The following is a 16,299-nucleotide window of genomic DNA, read 5'->3' on the forward strand; positions in this document are numbered from 1 at the left end:
CGAACGTTGACCACAGGCACGCCACGTGTTTGATACAGGTGGTCCCCGCTCTCGGAGTCTTTTATTGAGGCCGCAACTGATCTTCCGTCGAGACCGTACCATGTCTTCCTCCCATCCGAGTCCAAACCACGACCCCCGCAAGGGTCCTGTGGTAGTTATCGGCGCCGGCGTCGCTGGATTGATCACTGCTCACACGCTCATACGAGATGGCTTCACTGACGTGCAGGTGCTTACACGGGATGCCTCGGTCGGCGGCGTATGGGCGGCGACGCGCATCTACCCAGGATTATACCTCAACAAGTGAGTTCGCTCCTAGAATGTGTGGTCTGACGCTAAACAGCGGTTCTCACTAGCGTACACGGGCAATATTGTTTCTCGGCACTAAATATGCCTCCACCGGCCGCTGGAGGTGCGCTCCGAGGTCGCCTATCAGGCCCGGAGGTCTCCAAGTACTTTGAGACCTTCGCGGAGACGTTCCTCAAGGACAAGATCCAGTTCGGCAAGGAGGTCCGACGGGTTCGGCGGCATCCCTCTGGAGAGGGCTGGCAGTTCGACGTGCATGACCTACAGAGCGGCCGTGTAGATACGAGGGAATGCGCTCGCATCGTCCTCTGTACCGGGGTGCGCATGCGTTCCTGCGCGGCCATTGCGAATGAGCTGACTTTGTGTTTAGGGCTGCAGCGTCCCGAAAGTGCCCGACATACTGGGACCGGAGGCTGCGCTCGCCGCCCAATTCACAGGGCCGGTGATCCACACCGCGGATTTCGCAGCGCAAGTAGACGCGCTTCTATCCAGCGCTCCTGCGGCACAGCAAGACCCTGCACCTGATGCGCCTTCGGTGGTAGCGGTCGGAGGAGGCAAGTCTGCACAGGAGTTAGTGGCTCAAACGCTTCGCCACACCGCTGTGGCTCACCTTTTATCACTCATCATAGCGTGTGCGCATTCCTGGCCAACGAAGGCCGCAAGGTCACCCTTGTCTGCCATAACCTAGATGCAATTCTGGCGTATCCTGTCCCGCTGCCGGCCGCCTTGAGGAACAGCAGGTAAGATTAGCTTCCCTCCCACCCAAGTGGACATGAGGTAACGCGAACGTTTTACATAGGTTCCTTGCGGTGATATCACCCTACATCAACTTGCGTACAAAACTTGAGTGAGCATCTCTTAACGAATTTCGTGGCTGGTATTTGTTGAACCAGACATGCACCTGTCAGACGCTTCCTGCACACGACCTGGCTCGGCAAACACATCATCCGGTTCTTATGGTATGCTCTCTTTCAAAGCGCCGTGAGCTTTCTACTCTTCTAGAACTTGTGATATATTCTCATTGAGCTATCTTACAGTATCTCGCAGAAAAGGTCCCCGCAGGCTCGCCCCTCCGCAACAGCGTCTCGCCGTTCTGGCACGTCCGGATAAACGACGAAGGTGTCCCGCGCGAGAACTCCTTCTACGGGCTTGCTGTCGCAGGCAAGATCGAAGTTCTCAGTCCTGCCCACGTCTCGGGGTATGGGGCGGATGGAGAAACGGTCATGCTCGAGGACGGCCGGACGCTGCGTGCTAACGCCGTGGTCCTTGGAACTGGCTACAAGTCGTCTTGGGAGAGTCTATTCGAGAGTAAGCGAAGACCAGCGGCTCTATATACAGACCGGTCCTGCTGACGACGCGTTTTGCAGAAGAGACCATAGAAGAACTGGGGCTGAATGCGCAGCCAGCCGATCCACAGGCTTCCGAGATCAACCGCTGGGATTACACGACGCTGTCGGACCCACCACCTACTCACCCGGATACGCGACGCTGGTCCTCGCAAGTATACCGCGGCCTCGTCCCAGCGAAGAACATCTTGCGTCGTGATCTCGCTGTAAATGGTACCTGTGTGCGTCTGCCGCCGTCCTCCGTACAGCCCAAGGAGGCCTAAACTGATCCCGCCCTCGTAGCTGTCCACGAACAACGGCTACACATCCGAAATCGCCGCCCACTGGATCTCGTCCTACTTCCTCGAAGACGAGATGCGCCTCCCAGGAAGCGTGGAAGCGGCATTGGCCGCGAGCGAGCGTGAGGCTGCGTGGCTCAAGCAGCGCTACCCCCAGGTTCCGACCGCACTCAACCCCAGCTACGCTGGATTCCTCACATTCCTCACGTACGTCCATCCGACATCGACGAGAGCCATGCTAATGATGCTCTGCCCATCCGTGGTAGGTGGCCGCAGTACGCCGACGACATGCTGGAGGACATGGGTCTCCGAGTTCTACGGAGTGGCGGAAACGCGCTCACGTGGGCGTTCAAGCCCGTCGACTCGGCGGAGATCAAGACGCTGAAGGAAGAGAGGGACGCACGGCGCGAGAGCAGAGCAGCCAGGGTCTCTTTTTGATCGATAAGTACATCTCTACTCCCCGCGAAGGGTCTACGGAGCGCGTACACTTGCCCCGGGTGTCTACACTTGGACCTATGTCGCGAAGCACTTCTCGAAGTCGCCCTCGCCGTCGTTGCGCGCGTACGCCTGGCTCTCCACGAACGCGTCCAGCGTGCACACCCCGCTCGCGTCCGCCCCGCAGAATTCGAGCGGCTGCACCGCGTCGTTCACCAGCAACCGCACGCTCTGCGCGCCGCCGCAGTCGAGGCGCTCGACGACCATGCGCGCGGAGAACGGCACGATCTTGTTCACGAGGAACGTGCGCGCGGGGTCCGGGCTCGTCGGGTCGAGCGGCGCGGACTGGTTGAAGAGGCCCATGGCCGAGAAGATGGCGACCATCTGGTTGTCGTGCGAGAAGTCCGCGTAGAGCGTGCGGTTGAGCGGGAACGTGTCCGGGGAGGAGTCGAGCGTGCTGTTCGTCTGCGTGTGGTCGGACACGTTCTGCGCGGTGAGGCGCGCGATGAGCTCGTTGATGTACCCGACACCTTGCACGGGGCCGAGGGGCTGGCCGTATCTGCAAGCGAATGGATGTGTCAGGAAGATGGTTCCACGTGCGGGGTTTTCCAGACAACGCACCCAGTGCCGTAGAACTTGTCGAGATCGGCGTTGTATGCGAAGGCGGCTTCCGCCTGCAGCTCCTCGTAAATGTCGCAGAATTCGCTACGCTGCTCGGTGGCTACAGTCTCGAACGGGCATAGCGTGAGCAGGTTGTAGGTGTCCGTGTCCGTGAGGTTCGCGCCGGGTGCGCCTGCGTTGAGACGAGCGGTCATCGGCGGTGCGAACTGCGCGAGCCATTCGTTGACCTGGGTATCCGAATCGCCTGCAGCAGGGCACATGTTGTCGTCGAGGGTATCATTGCCCTACAAGTGCATCAGCGCGTGCGGGAGACGTGTGTCTATTTAGCGGGACGCACCGCCTCGGAGATGATAACTGAGAGCACGGGCTTGATGCTATCCGAGCTCGCGAGCGCGAAGCCTAAGCATAGCAGTGGGTTAGTTGTATATTCTTGCAGAGTACTTAATGAACTCGCCTGCAGTCCAGTTGTTGGCAGTCGCCACGACGCGATCTGAGCCTGACGCCCGAACGAAGGGAAGCTCGTCCGCGCTCACGAGAGACGAGTACCGCGCGAACGCCTCCTGGCCCGCTTCAGAGGACCTAATGAGGCGCATAATCAATAAACGAGCAAGGAAGAGCGACATGTTGGAAACCTACTGAGTCGCACCGAGTTCGACGAGGCTGTCTTGACCTAAGCTGTAGGTATAGTTCGTGACGAACGCGAGCAGGGGATCGGTGTAGTTGGACGCGGCCTTCAGCTTCGCTACTGCCGCCTGGATGCGCTTGGCTGCGCCGGACGTGGGAAAGCGTGCACCATGACGTTGGATCTGCAGCGGGCGCTCAGCGCGAGATTCGCAGATGGATAGCTTTCTTCACGTACGATGTGGACCTGTATGAAATAAGAGTGAGTGAAGTGTCGCGCGAGCGTATATCACCAAATGGCACGACGAAAAAGAATAAGACGGTCTGCGCGAGGATGCCTCGCTGCAGACTACCTCGCTCGCACGCCAATCGTGAATGAGTTGTACATACCTGATTAATCTGGCAGCTCGCGGGCGGAGCCACATAATCCGCTGCTGGGAAATAGGGAGAGTACATGGACCAGCTCTGCTGAACATCGCGTGTTACGTTTAGACACGCGGAGGTGTCGCGGAACTGAATATATGCGCGGGGCACAGCCCTGGCGTATGCGTAACACACGAAGAGCAGCGAGGCCAAGATGGAGAACGCCATGGTCACGCGGGGGGCTATCGAAGACCTGGGCTTTTGGAAAAGGTCAGCACCGTCGTCGCGAGGGAGGAGGGGGGTGGTGTCCAGACGTCGGGGACGCGAGGGCATGGGGGGAGCACATGGACGTTAAGTAGAGGAGAGCACGTACCACGGACGGCTGCTAAGATTGAACGAATGTGGGGGCGTGGCGCCGGGGAAGATGGATGCACGTTCGTCGAGCCCGACGATACCGCGTTATATACGACCCACGTGATGAACGCGTCCGACGCGTCGGCGACTGCAACGGTCGTCGACGACGCGGGACATCGTGCTGTCGGCCGGCTACATTCTCATCCACCTCCCTGGACCCACATGATGCGCGTGCCAAGACCTTCGAGGAGTGCCGTCCAGATTCTTGATTGGCCGCCCTTTCGACGACGACTCGCGAAGCCAAGCACAACCCCGACATCTCGGGCAAATCGATGCGACTCCCATCCAGTGGCGATATTCAAAGCGCAGTAGACCTGCATCCACATGAATCACCATACTGGGTAAGCCGACACGAAGGGTTGTGTTTTCGTTTCAACGCCACGTCGCACCGTCGGCAAGACATGACGCTGCCAGTGTCCCGACCCCAGAGACGTCTTCTGATGGCGTGGGGACTGAGAAGGTAGAAGAGGAGGCTGTGGTAGAAGATATTCAGAAGAACGGTGAGGTGAGCGCAACGCTGATGGGTGCACGCAGTGCAGGTACGGAGGCAAGGATGCGGAGGTTACCGTCGCCAGGTTTTCGCTCCGCCCTGGAATCCCCTGGATGCCGTGTGACGTACCTACGTCACAACATATCTGACCGCGCTTTCGTCCGGCGTTTGCATCCACTCTCCTCCGGGACCTCCACGCAGATACTTGCCCGTGCACTGGGGCTCTGATGACTCTTCTCGCACTTGCTCACAGCGCCTTGTTTTTTTTTCCGAATCTCATCAGGAACACAGCGAAACCCGCGAACGAATGGTAAACGGAGCCGCGGTCTCGTTCGTCCCAGTGGCCCCAGCCTCTCGTTCGGCTATTCGTACACCCATGGATGCGCTATTCAACAAACGACTGACAGGGGAGAAGAAATTTTGACGCCGAAAATTGCTACAACGAACGTTCTGCAAGGCCCCTAAAGGCAGTTGACGTTGGTGTAGTGCCAGATACCCACCATGCCCCACTTGCCCTGGTAAGCAGCCCTGTCAGCATGGTATCCGATCCCTCGCAGACATCGAGCAAAGAGACGTACCCTGTCCTCGCAAGTGGTAGGGTGATTGAAGTGCACGCCGTGGATCGTGGCCGCCGTCGTCGTGCACATCATGTTCCAGTCTGCACCTTTACTCATGCCATCGAGGCGAGCTTCGAGACGCTATGGTTTCAGATAGCTCAGCGGGAGTGGGATGTGCATTCGATATCAGCGCTCACCTGGTATCCTGTCTGCCCCGAGATGCAGCCCTGTCATACCACAAACAGGTCAGCGAAGGCCCTCTGCAATGTTCGGGATGTTGCTCGTACCTTGTCAGCGATGTTACCCCAGTAGGGCTGGCAGCTAGGTTCGTCGAAATCGATGTACCAGACACCGGTCACCTCCCCCTTGTTCTGGAACCACGAAATCAGCAAATCCCTCGCGGTCACTCCGTACATGCGCCGATGTGGACGACTCACGTTGCGCTCGCACTTCGACGGCTTGTTCACTTCCCGGCCATGGATGACGACCGGCGGCATGTTGTCGCACACCTCGAGCCAGTTCATGCCGTCCGGGATGTCGCGGAGGTACGAAGTGTAGATCCGGGTCCCGTACGCATGGCAGCGCCAGTCCCCGTGCGGCTCCGTCCAGTACACGCCCTGGCTCCTGCGCACGACCTCCAGCCGGTGGCGTTCTTCGTCCGCGCGTTCCCGCTCGAACGCATCGCGCACCTCTTGCCTCTTGCGCTCCTCCGCCTCACCCTCCTCCTTCCACGCATCACGCGCAGCCTGTCTCTCGGCCTCCTCCTCCCGGCGCTCCCGCTCGAACGCGTCGCGCGCCGCCTCCTGCTGTTGCCGCCAAGTCTCCTCGTCCTTCTTGCGCTGCGCCAGCCAGTCCTCGCGCTCCTCACGGTGCACGACCCGCTCGTGCTCCCAGACACGCAGCTCGGCAGTGTGCTCCCTGCGTTCCCGTGTCCACCGGGCGCTCTCCGTCTGGTGCGCCTCCCGTTCAGTACCCCATTGGCGTCGGAGCGCCGCTTTCTCCGCGGCAGGAACGTCGTCCAGCGGGCAGCGCACGAGGCCGGCGTTCTGCGCGAGGAAGAGGACGACGAAGATGGCGAGCAGGCCGTACACGCTGTATACGCCGGCCTTGCGTGGTTTTTCTACTCCCTTGGTGAGGGAGGTCCGCTCATTTCTGTAGTCTTCGTTCAGCGACTTCGGGTTATGAGGAAAGTGGCACCGCTCACGATCTGTTGATGCTGTCGTACGGGGGTGGAGAAACATATTGGTCGAACGACATCGTAAAGGATGGGGGAGAGGACAAGGAGAGCCTGGCGCACTTTAATGAGCTACCGCAGTGCCGCAGGAGACTCGAGGTTTGGCGAAGAAGCCCGCCTCGTGTCTGATAGGCTCCCATTTCAAAATTTCAAGCACGGGTGTCCGTTCTGAAACGGCATAGGTCTTTCCAAGCAAAGCGGCCAGTCGAAGAGAGCTGAGGACCCCAGTAGAAGCGCAGCACTCAATGTAGAGTCCTAACCGTGGGGGAACACGCTTAACGTCAATATGCACCACAGATGATGAGAGTGTTCACTAACATAGAACGCCCGAAGATGACTACGTAAACACGTCTTGGTCCGAATGCTTAGTGTGCTACTCCGAGGCTCTCGGTTACAGCAAGCAAGGCACACGAGAACTGCGTCGGCCGACGTTCTGTACGCTTTCTTCCTAGCGGCAGCTGGGGTTGGGATAGTCCCACATACCCACCATACCATACCAGCGGCCCTAAGAGAAAGACCCGCCTCAAAAACCGAACAACGCCGAGGGTTAAGACAAGACACGTACCCTGTCCTCGCAACTTGTAGGGCTCTCAAATGGTGTGAAGTGGATCACGGCAGGCGTCGTGGCGCACATCCTGTACCAATCGTCGCGATATTCGATCCCATCGAGACGAGCCTCAAGCCGCTGTGGGGGTTGACTCAATTGGAAGAGGATACAGTCGTTGTTGCTCGTACTTACCTGGATGCCGGTGCGCCCTGGGGCACACCCCTTCACATTACAAGAGAGTTATAATCAAGTCAATCAGACGTTCGTGTTCCCTTTGGGGCCGTGTCCGTACCTTGTCGACGATTTCATTCCAGTAAGGCTTGCAGGCGGGCTCATCGAAGTCGACAAGCCAGACACCGACTACCTCACCGTTTTTCTACACAAAGCGTGAGCACATTCCAACAGAAGCGTATCGCAGTTGGAACTTACATCGCGTTCGCACTTGTGCGGGGAGCTGCCCATTTCTCGGCCGTGTATTACGACAGGCGGCATGTTATTGCATACCTCCAGCCAGTTGAGGTCGCCAGGGATGTCCTTGAGGTACGAGGAGTACGCGCGGGTCCCAAATGAATGGCAATGCTCATCGCCGCGCGGCTCCGTCCAGTACACACCCTGGCTCCGGCGCACGACCTCTAACCTATGGCGCTCCTCCTCCTCGCGTTGCCTGCGCCAACCTTCCCTCTCGGCCTGAAATTCATCACGAGCTGTCTGACGCTGGTGCTCCTCCGCCTCTCGCTGCCTGCGCCAGCCGTCTCTCTCGGCCTGGAATTCGTCACGCGCTGCCTGACGCTTGTGCTCCTCCGCTTCTCGCTCCCTGCGCCAGCTCTCTCTCTCGGCCTGGAACTCGTCACGGGCCGTCTGCCGCTGGCGCTCCTCCTCCTCGCGCTCCAACCTGAAAGCCTCGCGAATCGCTTGCCGCCGCGTCTCTTCCTCCCAACGCTCCTGCTCCTGCTGCTTGCGCCAGGCGTCCCGCTTCCTGCGCCAGGCCTCCTCCTCCTCTGCGCGCTCGCTGAGCCAGTGCTTGTGCTCCGCACGATGTGCAGCCCGTTCGTCTTCCCAGGCGCGCAGTTCGCCAGTGTGTTCCTCGCGTTCCCGGCCCCACTGGGCGAGCTCGGCCTGGTGCGCGTTGCGTTCATGACCCCATTGCCGACGAATCACTTCCTTCTCCGCGGCAGGGGCGTCGTTGAGCGGACAACGCACGAGACCAGCGTTCTGCGCGATGAAAAGGGCGAAGAGGATTATGAGCACGCCATATACCCCGTACACGTTGATCTTCCGCGGTCTGTCTACCCCCGTGGTGAGGTGAGTCCGTTCGTTGCTGTGTCTTGTTCAGTGACTTGAATTTAGACCAAAGGTTTGAAAGTAGCATTACTCACGATTGAATGACGCTGTCATACGAGGGTGGTGCAATATACGGGGCGAGTGGCATCGCGGCTTGAGAGCAAGATATACGACGGTGTCTAGGAACACAAGTCGGAGACTGCTTTTTTGACCGGGAGCGCCGGAACAGTCCGTAAGTATCTCAGGAATACTGGCCGATGCAGGCTTGTACACGGTATGATGAGAGGACCAGAAGAGTCTGGCACGTTCAAGCTACCGCAGCACCAGGAAGCTCAAGGTTTGGCAGAAGAAGCTTGGGCCGCACACTCTTCCCGCCCGGGCCGCAGACTGGCAGTTGTGTGAGGCCGATGAAGACACACAGAGCGAACAGGCCCATTGCATAGACCACACGCTGCAGAAAGAGCTGGAAGTGCGGTTGAGAGGACAGCAGACAGTACTTGGCATATAGTGCTCGCGGGAAACAGCAAATGGCACAGAACGGGCGCTCGATCGCAAACGAAGGGTGTTTGGTCGTGTTGTGGCGCGGCTTGCTCTTGAATTTCGAGCATCCTGACCTTTGGCGAAAACGATCAGTAAACATGGCTGCAACAGACTCAATATCCATCTTCGCTGAGGGCACGTTCGAGGAGCAGGTACGTGCATACACCGCCATAGAAAATGAGCGAATAGCTGACAGTGTCGCGTCCAGATCCTCGAGCTCGTAAACTACTTGGCCCGCTCTATTTCTGAAGATGCCCGGGAAGCCTTCTTGCAACCTTTCAAGGATGCCGTGACGACCCCGGAGGGTCAGAAGCCCATTGACGAGGATGAGGAGAGGAGACGGAGTGTGCTTGGCTCGGTTATTGAGCAGGTGAAGGGACTGGGTGAGGGCACGGAGAAGGGTACGTCCGGCTCCTCCATCTTATGTAGCTCCTCCTTACTTCTCGCTTTGCAGAGATCGAGGGCTTTTTCAACCTCCTCTTCTCCCATTTCCTCACCCTTTACGCTCTCGACGCACCCGAAACCCGTGCGCGCCTCGATACTCTGCTCAAGGCCATCGTCTCGGCCCCCGATCACACCTCCACAAAGTTCCGGATGTATGTCGCTCTCATGCTCATCAATACCCTCCCCCTCACATGATGTATGTTACAGACTTTCCAACCTCTTCAACTCCATCTCCCGACGCTCCCCCCTGCGTCTGACCGTCTACCAAACTCTCCTCGATTATGCGAGCGCCAACGACGAGCTCGAGCTCCTCGGCATCTCCCAAATTGAGGTCGACAAGTGGCTGTCGGAATGGGAGATCTCCTCCGAGGAGAAGAGCGGGTTCCTCAAGCTGATCGTACACGCATTCACGAAGGCCGGCAACCCGTGAGTCCAGTCGCCTACCTCCGTCTTCAATACCTGACACCCCTTCGTCTCTAGTACATCATCGTACCAGTACCAACTTTCCTACGTCCGCTCCCTTCCCCCTTCCTCCCCTGTCGCCCAGGCAGCAGCAATCGATGCTGTGGCCGCCGCGCTCCGCCTTCCTTCATACTTCGACTTCGATACCCTCTTCCGTCTCGATGCTGTAGTCGCCGCAAAAGGGCACGAGCTCTTCGCGCTGCTGCAGATCTTCCTCAACGAGGGTCTCCCGCAATACAAGGCGTGGGCCGACAGTCACGCCGACGCTATTGCGAAATACGGTATGACCTCATCGCATACCGTCCATGTATGTCAGTTCTGATCGTTCTCCCCTCAGAACTCGACAGTGCACAATTGGAGCGCAAGATCCGCCTACTCACTCTCGCGACCCTCGGCTTCCAGAATATGGGCCGCGACGTTCCGTACTCCGTGATCGCCTCCGTGCTGCAGGTTGAGCCTTCGCAGGTTGAGTCATGGGTCATCGATGGTATGTGCCCTCCCCTTCAACTTACTGTCCTTGGGTGGTTGCTCACCGCGATCCCAGTCATTCGCGCTGGTCTCCTTTCTGGCAAGCTCTCGCAGACGGCGCAAACGCTGCACGTCACCCGCGCGACCGCGCGCGCATTCGAGCGGGAGCAGTGGGAGGTGCTCGAGAAGCGGCTGCAGGCGTGGAAGGCCGGCCTCGCGAGCGTCCTCGAGGTTGTCTCGGCGAGCCGCAAGAAGGCGGGCGGAGACGCACCCACAAACGTCACCCCCGCTGTCCCTACCCCAGCAGGCGCGGAGACCCCGGCAGCCGCGCAGGCTGTCGCCGCATGAGCGCGCTTCCGCTACATTTTTCGGAGACGTTATCAAAATCACCGGAGCTGCTCTGGCGGCTTTTCACGGTTTCCTGCACTGGGCGCATGGGACTGTATGCTTGGGGCGCGCCGATGCGTGCAAAAACATCTACGTGTTATGAGCTGTAATAGACGTGTTGTATCCACAGATGATGTATCAAAGCAGTGCGCGCGAAAGCGATCTAACAGTACGATTGATGTTGAAGCCGGGGCGTTCTACCATTCTCCGTCGAAACCGATAAAGCCTGAACGCATCGACAGTCAGCGTAATTGAGGTCGCAGAGGTAGCTGTGAGACTGACCTGACAGTAGGAAAATTGGGAAGAAACGCTTCTTCTCCAGCGTGGAGCACCAATTCCACGCGCTGGTAAGCCGACCGTCGATACACGAACCTGCGTCGAAGTAGTTGCCTGCGCCGGAGCCGTCGAAACCGTGGCGGAAGAAGTCGGCGAGGATCTCGCGTGCGAGACCCTCGGGCGAGCCCCACTCATCTTCGATATACGAACGCAGCGCAGGGTTCTCAATGATGCGTGGGATCTGGTCGAGTGTGTTGCAGATGGGGAGGAGGATGCGGTACACTTGCGAGTACTTGTCTGTCGACGCGTATGTGGTCAGCCTAGGGCGCGTTAGCTAGGCCGTCAGATACACACCGATGAACATGAGCGCATTCGGGACGTTGTGGTCGCCCATGTGGATGACGGAGGAGCCAACCCAGGAGCCGATGCTACGCTGTGCACGATTCAGGATAGCGTGCATCATGCGCGAAGTCTTGGGGGCAGCCTGGACACGGTTCAGGCCCTGACCGGTATCGCGCAGGCGGTACGGGACATTCTCGTTGAGTAGATCGCCTTCCGCGAGGGTCCACAAGTGGAACATATCTGTGGGTTTGACCGTCAGAAGGATCGCACGTACAATATCTGCTGCGACTGACCATGTAGAATCTCCCGCCATAGCGTCAAGCTCTGTAGCACATATGCGTACTGCTTCGAGTGGTCGTGCGTGAGGCGCGCCCCACCCTTCCCGCTCTTGATCGCGAGACTGCGTTTGCCGTCTGGCGCTTGCGTCGGGTGGAAGTGCTGCTTCAAGTGCGTGATCATGCGCTCGCACGGATCACGGTTCGCGCGCAGGAAGGCATGGTTGTCGCCGATACTGTACAGACACTGGCGCACCGACTCCTCGCTGAAGCCCTTGCGCGCGTACTTGCTCGCGAGCGTCTCAAGCGCACGCTCCTTGCTCTTGATGTCCTTCTGGATCTCGCGCCGCGAGCGGCCCTCGGAGTAAATTTCCTTTGTCGCAATCGAGACGAGGTCGTCCCGGAGCAGGTCGAGCGCGTCGTGCTCCTCGAGTACGGTGAAGACCGTCTTGATGGGCTTGACGCACGTGAAGCTAAGCAGGTCCTTGACTTCAGGTGTTTGGCTGTCCTGAAGGGTGGCTGTCAGTGCAGGGAAGACGAGCCGGGCAAGGAAATGCTGACCTGCAACAAGTAGATGAGCTTGCCATACGTCGAGCGCATCTTGTCAGGGTTCATGATCTTATGCCGCCGGCCGAGCTCGAATATGCCCTGGTAGAAATTGTCGTTCGACGCGAAGTCGCGGTCTTGGAAGAGCTCCTGCCCCTGCTTGTAGTCTGCGGAAAGGACGAGCCCGGACAGGATCGCGCATAGCTCACGGATCTGGTGAACGATCCGCTTCGCCTTGGAAAGGCCGAAGCCAATGGTGTCGATCTTGTCCGTATACTCCGATACGCTGAGCGCGGCCTCGAGCAGGCGGAGGAACTTGCGCTCCTCGAGCGTGAGGCGTACGGGAATGAACTTCGAGCGCTCGACGAACCATTCGCCGACGGCTGATCCGGGCGTAGGCTGCGAAGAGAGGACGATGTCGATCTTGGCGGAGGAAGAACCCTCATCTGCGGCGCGTTCTAGTTCCTCGTCGGATTCTTCGTCGTCCACAGTCATCTGGAGCAAAGGTGAGCCACACACAGCATGCCGCGAAGTAGGCCGTACCTCGTCTCCATTCGTGGCTTCTCCGTTCGTGGGCTTGGCCTCTTCCGTCTTGGCCTTCTTCCCCTGAGGTCCTGAGAGCGCACGAGTAGCATGTCGTTTCCGAGTACCCTTCCGGTGCTGGGCGTGGAAGCAGACTTCACAGAAGTTATCCGAGCACGTCTCGCAGAAAACCTGGGCAGGCTGATCTGATGGCCTCCGCATTAAACTCAAAAGTGCGAGATATATGCCGCTGCTCTACGCTACGCACCTTCGCATTCTACACAGAACCCATGCGCGACGGTCTCCTGCCCCGCGGTCTCTTCGTCCCATCCGCCGGCCGACGTCAGCGCCTCTTTGGGTGCGGTAGGGTGCTCGATATTTTCGTGGTCTCCGCTGAGGATGTTCTCGAGCGAAAACGCCTGGCCGGAGGATTCACCCTTCGGCTCGGCCTCTTCGTGGCTCGCGGTGTTGCCTGGCGGCATTTTGGATGCGGGCGTGGCGGGGGTGGAGGAAAGAGCTGGGTGGCTGAAGCGCACAGCGGCGGGACGCGGGGTGTGCCACAGCAGCTCGCTCAAACTCAGACTGCAGCTACCATCATGTCATCTCTGCTCGTCCCACCATAGTCAGCGCCTCGCGTTTTCTACGCTGCTCTCATTTCCGACCTTTGTCCGCTATCATGTCCCTCCAGGTGCGGATCATACGTTTCAAGTGTACTGAGCAAGAAGGCCTCAAATTCCCTCGTCGGAGTCAGTTACTCGTCGGACCTGCATTGCTATACATGAACCCTCATGCAATAGACTCAAACTCCAAATACCTGCATTAATCCACGCCAATAGCTCTTCTCTGCACGTTACAGATCTGCTAGGCGTAGCCTTGTGGGCTGTCAACTCATCAGCATCCACGCACAAAGTGGCTTCGCAATGTCGAAGGAAATCAACGCCGCCCCCAAACGCATGCTTCTCCAGCTTCTTACCCTGTGCATGCTATTCCTGCCGGCTATAATCGGCGATGAAGGCTGCTTCGCAGGTCATACACGGAGGCTTCACGTCTAGATGGGGTCTCTACTTCGCCCCGACTACCTCCGCGCGCAAGAACGTCCGGGCCGCCCTTGGTACTATTACTTACTGCAGAGGTATCCTTGAGGTTCGATTCTCACCTAGACAGCCGTATCTGCTCTCGCGTAGACCTCAGGTTATCGGTTCATGGCCTAGTTTCTGTAAGTCTGTGTACACGGTCGATGTATTCTTCTGCAGCATCAATATTATATACGTAAGGATCGAGCAATATTATAGGTGTAGTATATCGGATCGTACGGGTAATATATTCTACTATACAGTCCACGGAAGATGTTGACACATATAATACACAACCGGCTGTGCGAGGTCGAAACACGAAACCGAGATGGGCTAGCAAGTCACAGGCTGAATCGTGAAAATTTCCACCATCTGTGCGAGGGTCTTCCTGCACAGCTGCAGCCGCGCCTTGTCGTCCTGTACATGCAGACCCAGCCCAAGCCACAACCTCCTCAGCATCGTGCCGGTCGCTGTTTGACGGCGCGTCAGACACGCCTCGCTCTCGTCCAGCAGCTCAAACCCGTATGCACTCCCACGCATACACAGGGTGTCGAGCTTCGGACAGGGCATCTGCGCCGGCGTTCCAGCAGGACTGCCGAGGACCTCTAAGAGGGATAATGCGCCCGCGCTGTGCTTCCCGACGTCCTCCAGCTTGAGCCTCTCTAGGTCCGGGAACGGGGCGAAGGCAGCGCGCCACGAGTGGGCCGTGAGGCAGGCGAGGTTGCCGCTGAGGCCGATATAACAAAGCGGGGAGTCGGCGAAGATGCGGTCGAGGCTGCGCACGGTGGCTTCGTAGACGTGATCGCGCGCGATGAGCCCGAGGGTGAACTCGAGGTCTAGGTCGATTTCGAGCGTGATCTTGGCGCCCTCGAGAGTCATACCGATGAGGCTGAAAGTGCTTCCAATGAGGTTGACGTCGACGCGTCTGATATCCTTAAGGATAGGGAGGGTTTTCTTGTCCGCCGGTAGTGCTGAGGAGAACAGGTCACCGAGGTCGTCCGGGTAAAATCCTTTGATGTCCACAATTACGTGGAGGATCGCATCTGCGGGCAGGTACAGGGCTTGGAGGAGTGAAGCCGTGACGGAGGGCGTGTCGCAGATGCCTAGCTTCTTCAGCGACGGTAGGTGAACCGGATCTACGGGTTGCGTCGTCTTGGTCACTAGAAAGCCACTGTAATTGCGAAGTTCAAGCGTCTCGAGGCGGCGGAAGTTGGATATCGAGGCCACGAACTGCGATAGCGGCAAGCGCCGTTCGATGCCAGGGAACTGGTTCAAGGTGAGGTGACGCAGGCCGCATAGAAAAGGCGCCGCCATATCTACAGCGATGCCGTCCAACCGTAGCCTCTTGACAGCCATTAAGCGTGCCGTAGACAAGTCCAGCATGGGTCCACCGAGACATACGGATTCTGGGCCCGTACATTGCTTCACCCTGATGTCCAGCAATTCTAAACAAGGCATCTGTTGGGTGAGCAATGGGCGCAGAAACTCGAGCTGGTCGACAGTGGCTACAACGCATCCAAGCCCCCTTATCAGGTATGGATGCGACAGAATGCATTGGAAGCGGTATGGGAAGTCGACTTGCTGACTGTTGAGAACCTCTCCGTTGAGCAGCGCGATGTAGAAACGAGGTGCAGTCGACATTATGTTGACCAAGTTGATATGGTTTATGCACTAAAGCGAAAGTCAAGATTATCCACTGCAGCAAAGGCAAAACGCGTACCTTCTGTGAAATGTGGCCGCCTGTAAGGGGTACAGTACGGCGCATGTCCAGCCATACTTATATAACCCGCGGGCAAAGCATTGACAGGTACGTTATGGCGTGGCCCACTGACTGGGACAAAGCGTATCGTCGCACGTAAATGACATGCTGTGCGTTGCCGGGTTTGACGACCAAGCATATGTGTGGCTTGAAGTATTGGGGGGCTTTGTGCTTGGACCTCAGGTCAGCCTGTCAACGCCGAGGGTGGCGACACGTATGTAGGGTCCATGCGCACCTATGCAAAAACGTAATCGAGCATGTCCCTACCGTATAATTCTTCTAAGATATTAGTATAGAGTGCAAGTAATAAGTCGATGGACCAGACGCAAGAGCCTCAGGCCAGGGTCGAAACTTACCGACTACATACTGTAAGTGATCTAAAAGTTGAAGACGTAGATGTTTTTAAGACGATTAAGCTTACATTTCGATTCCAGCACCAGCACATATATTGGAGGCACCAAGGTGCAGATCAAAACTCCTGGCAACTCAGGCTTGCGCGATGGACGCTCGAAGGATGGTGTAGTCTGTTTGCTCTTGTTAGGATCCAAAGCCTCCGCCTTCCGCTCCGGGCTCATCCCATCAATCCATCATCTGTTGTGCGCACGCGTCCAGCAAGCAATGCGCATGGTCCGTGCGCATCTCCCCCAGTATATAAGCCTCGCTCGGACGTTGTGAATCCTTACCACTCTGGCCTTTTGGCTTAGATCAAGTGTAG

General features: G+C 57.9%; 4 protein-coding genes across 4 annotated transcripts; all 4 read right to left on the minus strand.

Annotated features, from left to right (window-relative positions):
* Positions 1–120: 120 nt before the first annotated feature.
* TRAVEDRAFT_27121 (phytase) lies at positions 121–4,253 on the minus strand. The gene is made up of 16 exons (XM_008036613.1): positions 3,997–4,253; positions 3,843–3,853; positions 3,620–3,789; positions 3,438–3,562; positions 3,321–3,382; positions 2,984–3,267; positions 2,194–2,921; positions 1,932–2,134; positions 1,671–1,870; positions 1,341–1,611; positions 1,212–1,284; positions 1,103–1,150; positions 933–1,043; positions 674–873; positions 354–621; positions 121–300 (listed from the first exon to the last, which is right to left on the minus strand). Exons 1-7 carry the CDS (start codon positions 4,193–4,195, stop codon positions 2,441–2,443), a joined length of 1,332 nt encoding a protein of 443 aa, XP_008034804.1. The 5' UTR covers positions 4,196–4,253; the 3' UTR covers positions 121–300; positions 354–621; positions 674–873; positions 933–1,043; positions 1,103–1,150; positions 1,212–1,284; positions 1,341–1,611; positions 1,671–1,870; positions 1,932–2,134; positions 2,194–2,440.
* Positions 4,254–5,332: 1,079 nt separating this feature from the next.
* On the minus strand, positions 5,333–6,159 carry TRAVEDRAFT_116141 (uncharacterized protein; the record flags this gene model as incomplete). Its single annotated transcript, XM_008037282.1, has 5 exons — positions 5,333–5,386; positions 5,450–5,569; positions 5,626–5,655; positions 5,716–5,793; positions 5,866–6,159. Coding segments are annotated over 5 exons (576 nt in total), but the record flags the coding sequence as incomplete, so codon positions are not given.
* Positions 6,160–9,128: 2,969 nt separating this feature from the next.
* On the minus strand, positions 9,129–13,234 carry TRAVEDRAFT_162859 (uncharacterized protein; the record flags this gene model as incomplete). Its single annotated transcript, XM_008037283.1, has 13 exons — positions 9,129–9,179; positions 9,236–9,431; positions 9,485–9,626; positions 9,682–9,900; positions 9,955–10,217; positions 10,274–10,423; positions 10,481–11,017; positions 11,074–11,364; positions 11,422–11,649; positions 11,703–12,192; positions 12,246–12,725; positions 12,774–12,958; positions 13,021–13,234. The coding sequence occupies 7 exons, from the start codon at positions 13,232–13,234 to the stop codon at positions 10,989–10,991; spliced, it is 1,917 nt and encodes a 638-aa protein (XP_008035474.1). The 3' UTR covers positions 9,129–9,179; positions 9,236–9,431; positions 9,485–9,626; positions 9,682–9,900; positions 9,955–10,217; positions 10,274–10,423; positions 10,481–10,988.
* Positions 13,235–14,158: 924 nt separating this feature from the next.
* On the minus strand, positions 14,159–15,466 carry TRAVEDRAFT_44370 (uncharacterized protein; the record flags this gene model as incomplete). The annotated part of the gene is made up of 1 exon (XM_008036826.1): positions 14,159–15,466. The coding sequence occupies one exon, from the start codon at positions 15,464–15,466 to the stop codon at positions 14,159–14,161; it is 1,308 nt and encodes a 435-aa protein (XP_008035017.1).
* Between the last annotated feature and the right edge of the window lie 833 nt (positions 15,467–16,299).

This window comes from Trametes versicolor (genome assembly GCF_000271585.1).
Source record: "Trametes versicolor FP-101664 SS1 unplaced genomic scaffold TRAVEscaffold_3, whole genome shotgun sequence".
Classification (NCBI taxonomy): Eukaryota; Fungi; Basidiomycota; class Agaricomycetes; order Polyporales; family Polyporaceae; genus Trametes; species Trametes versicolor.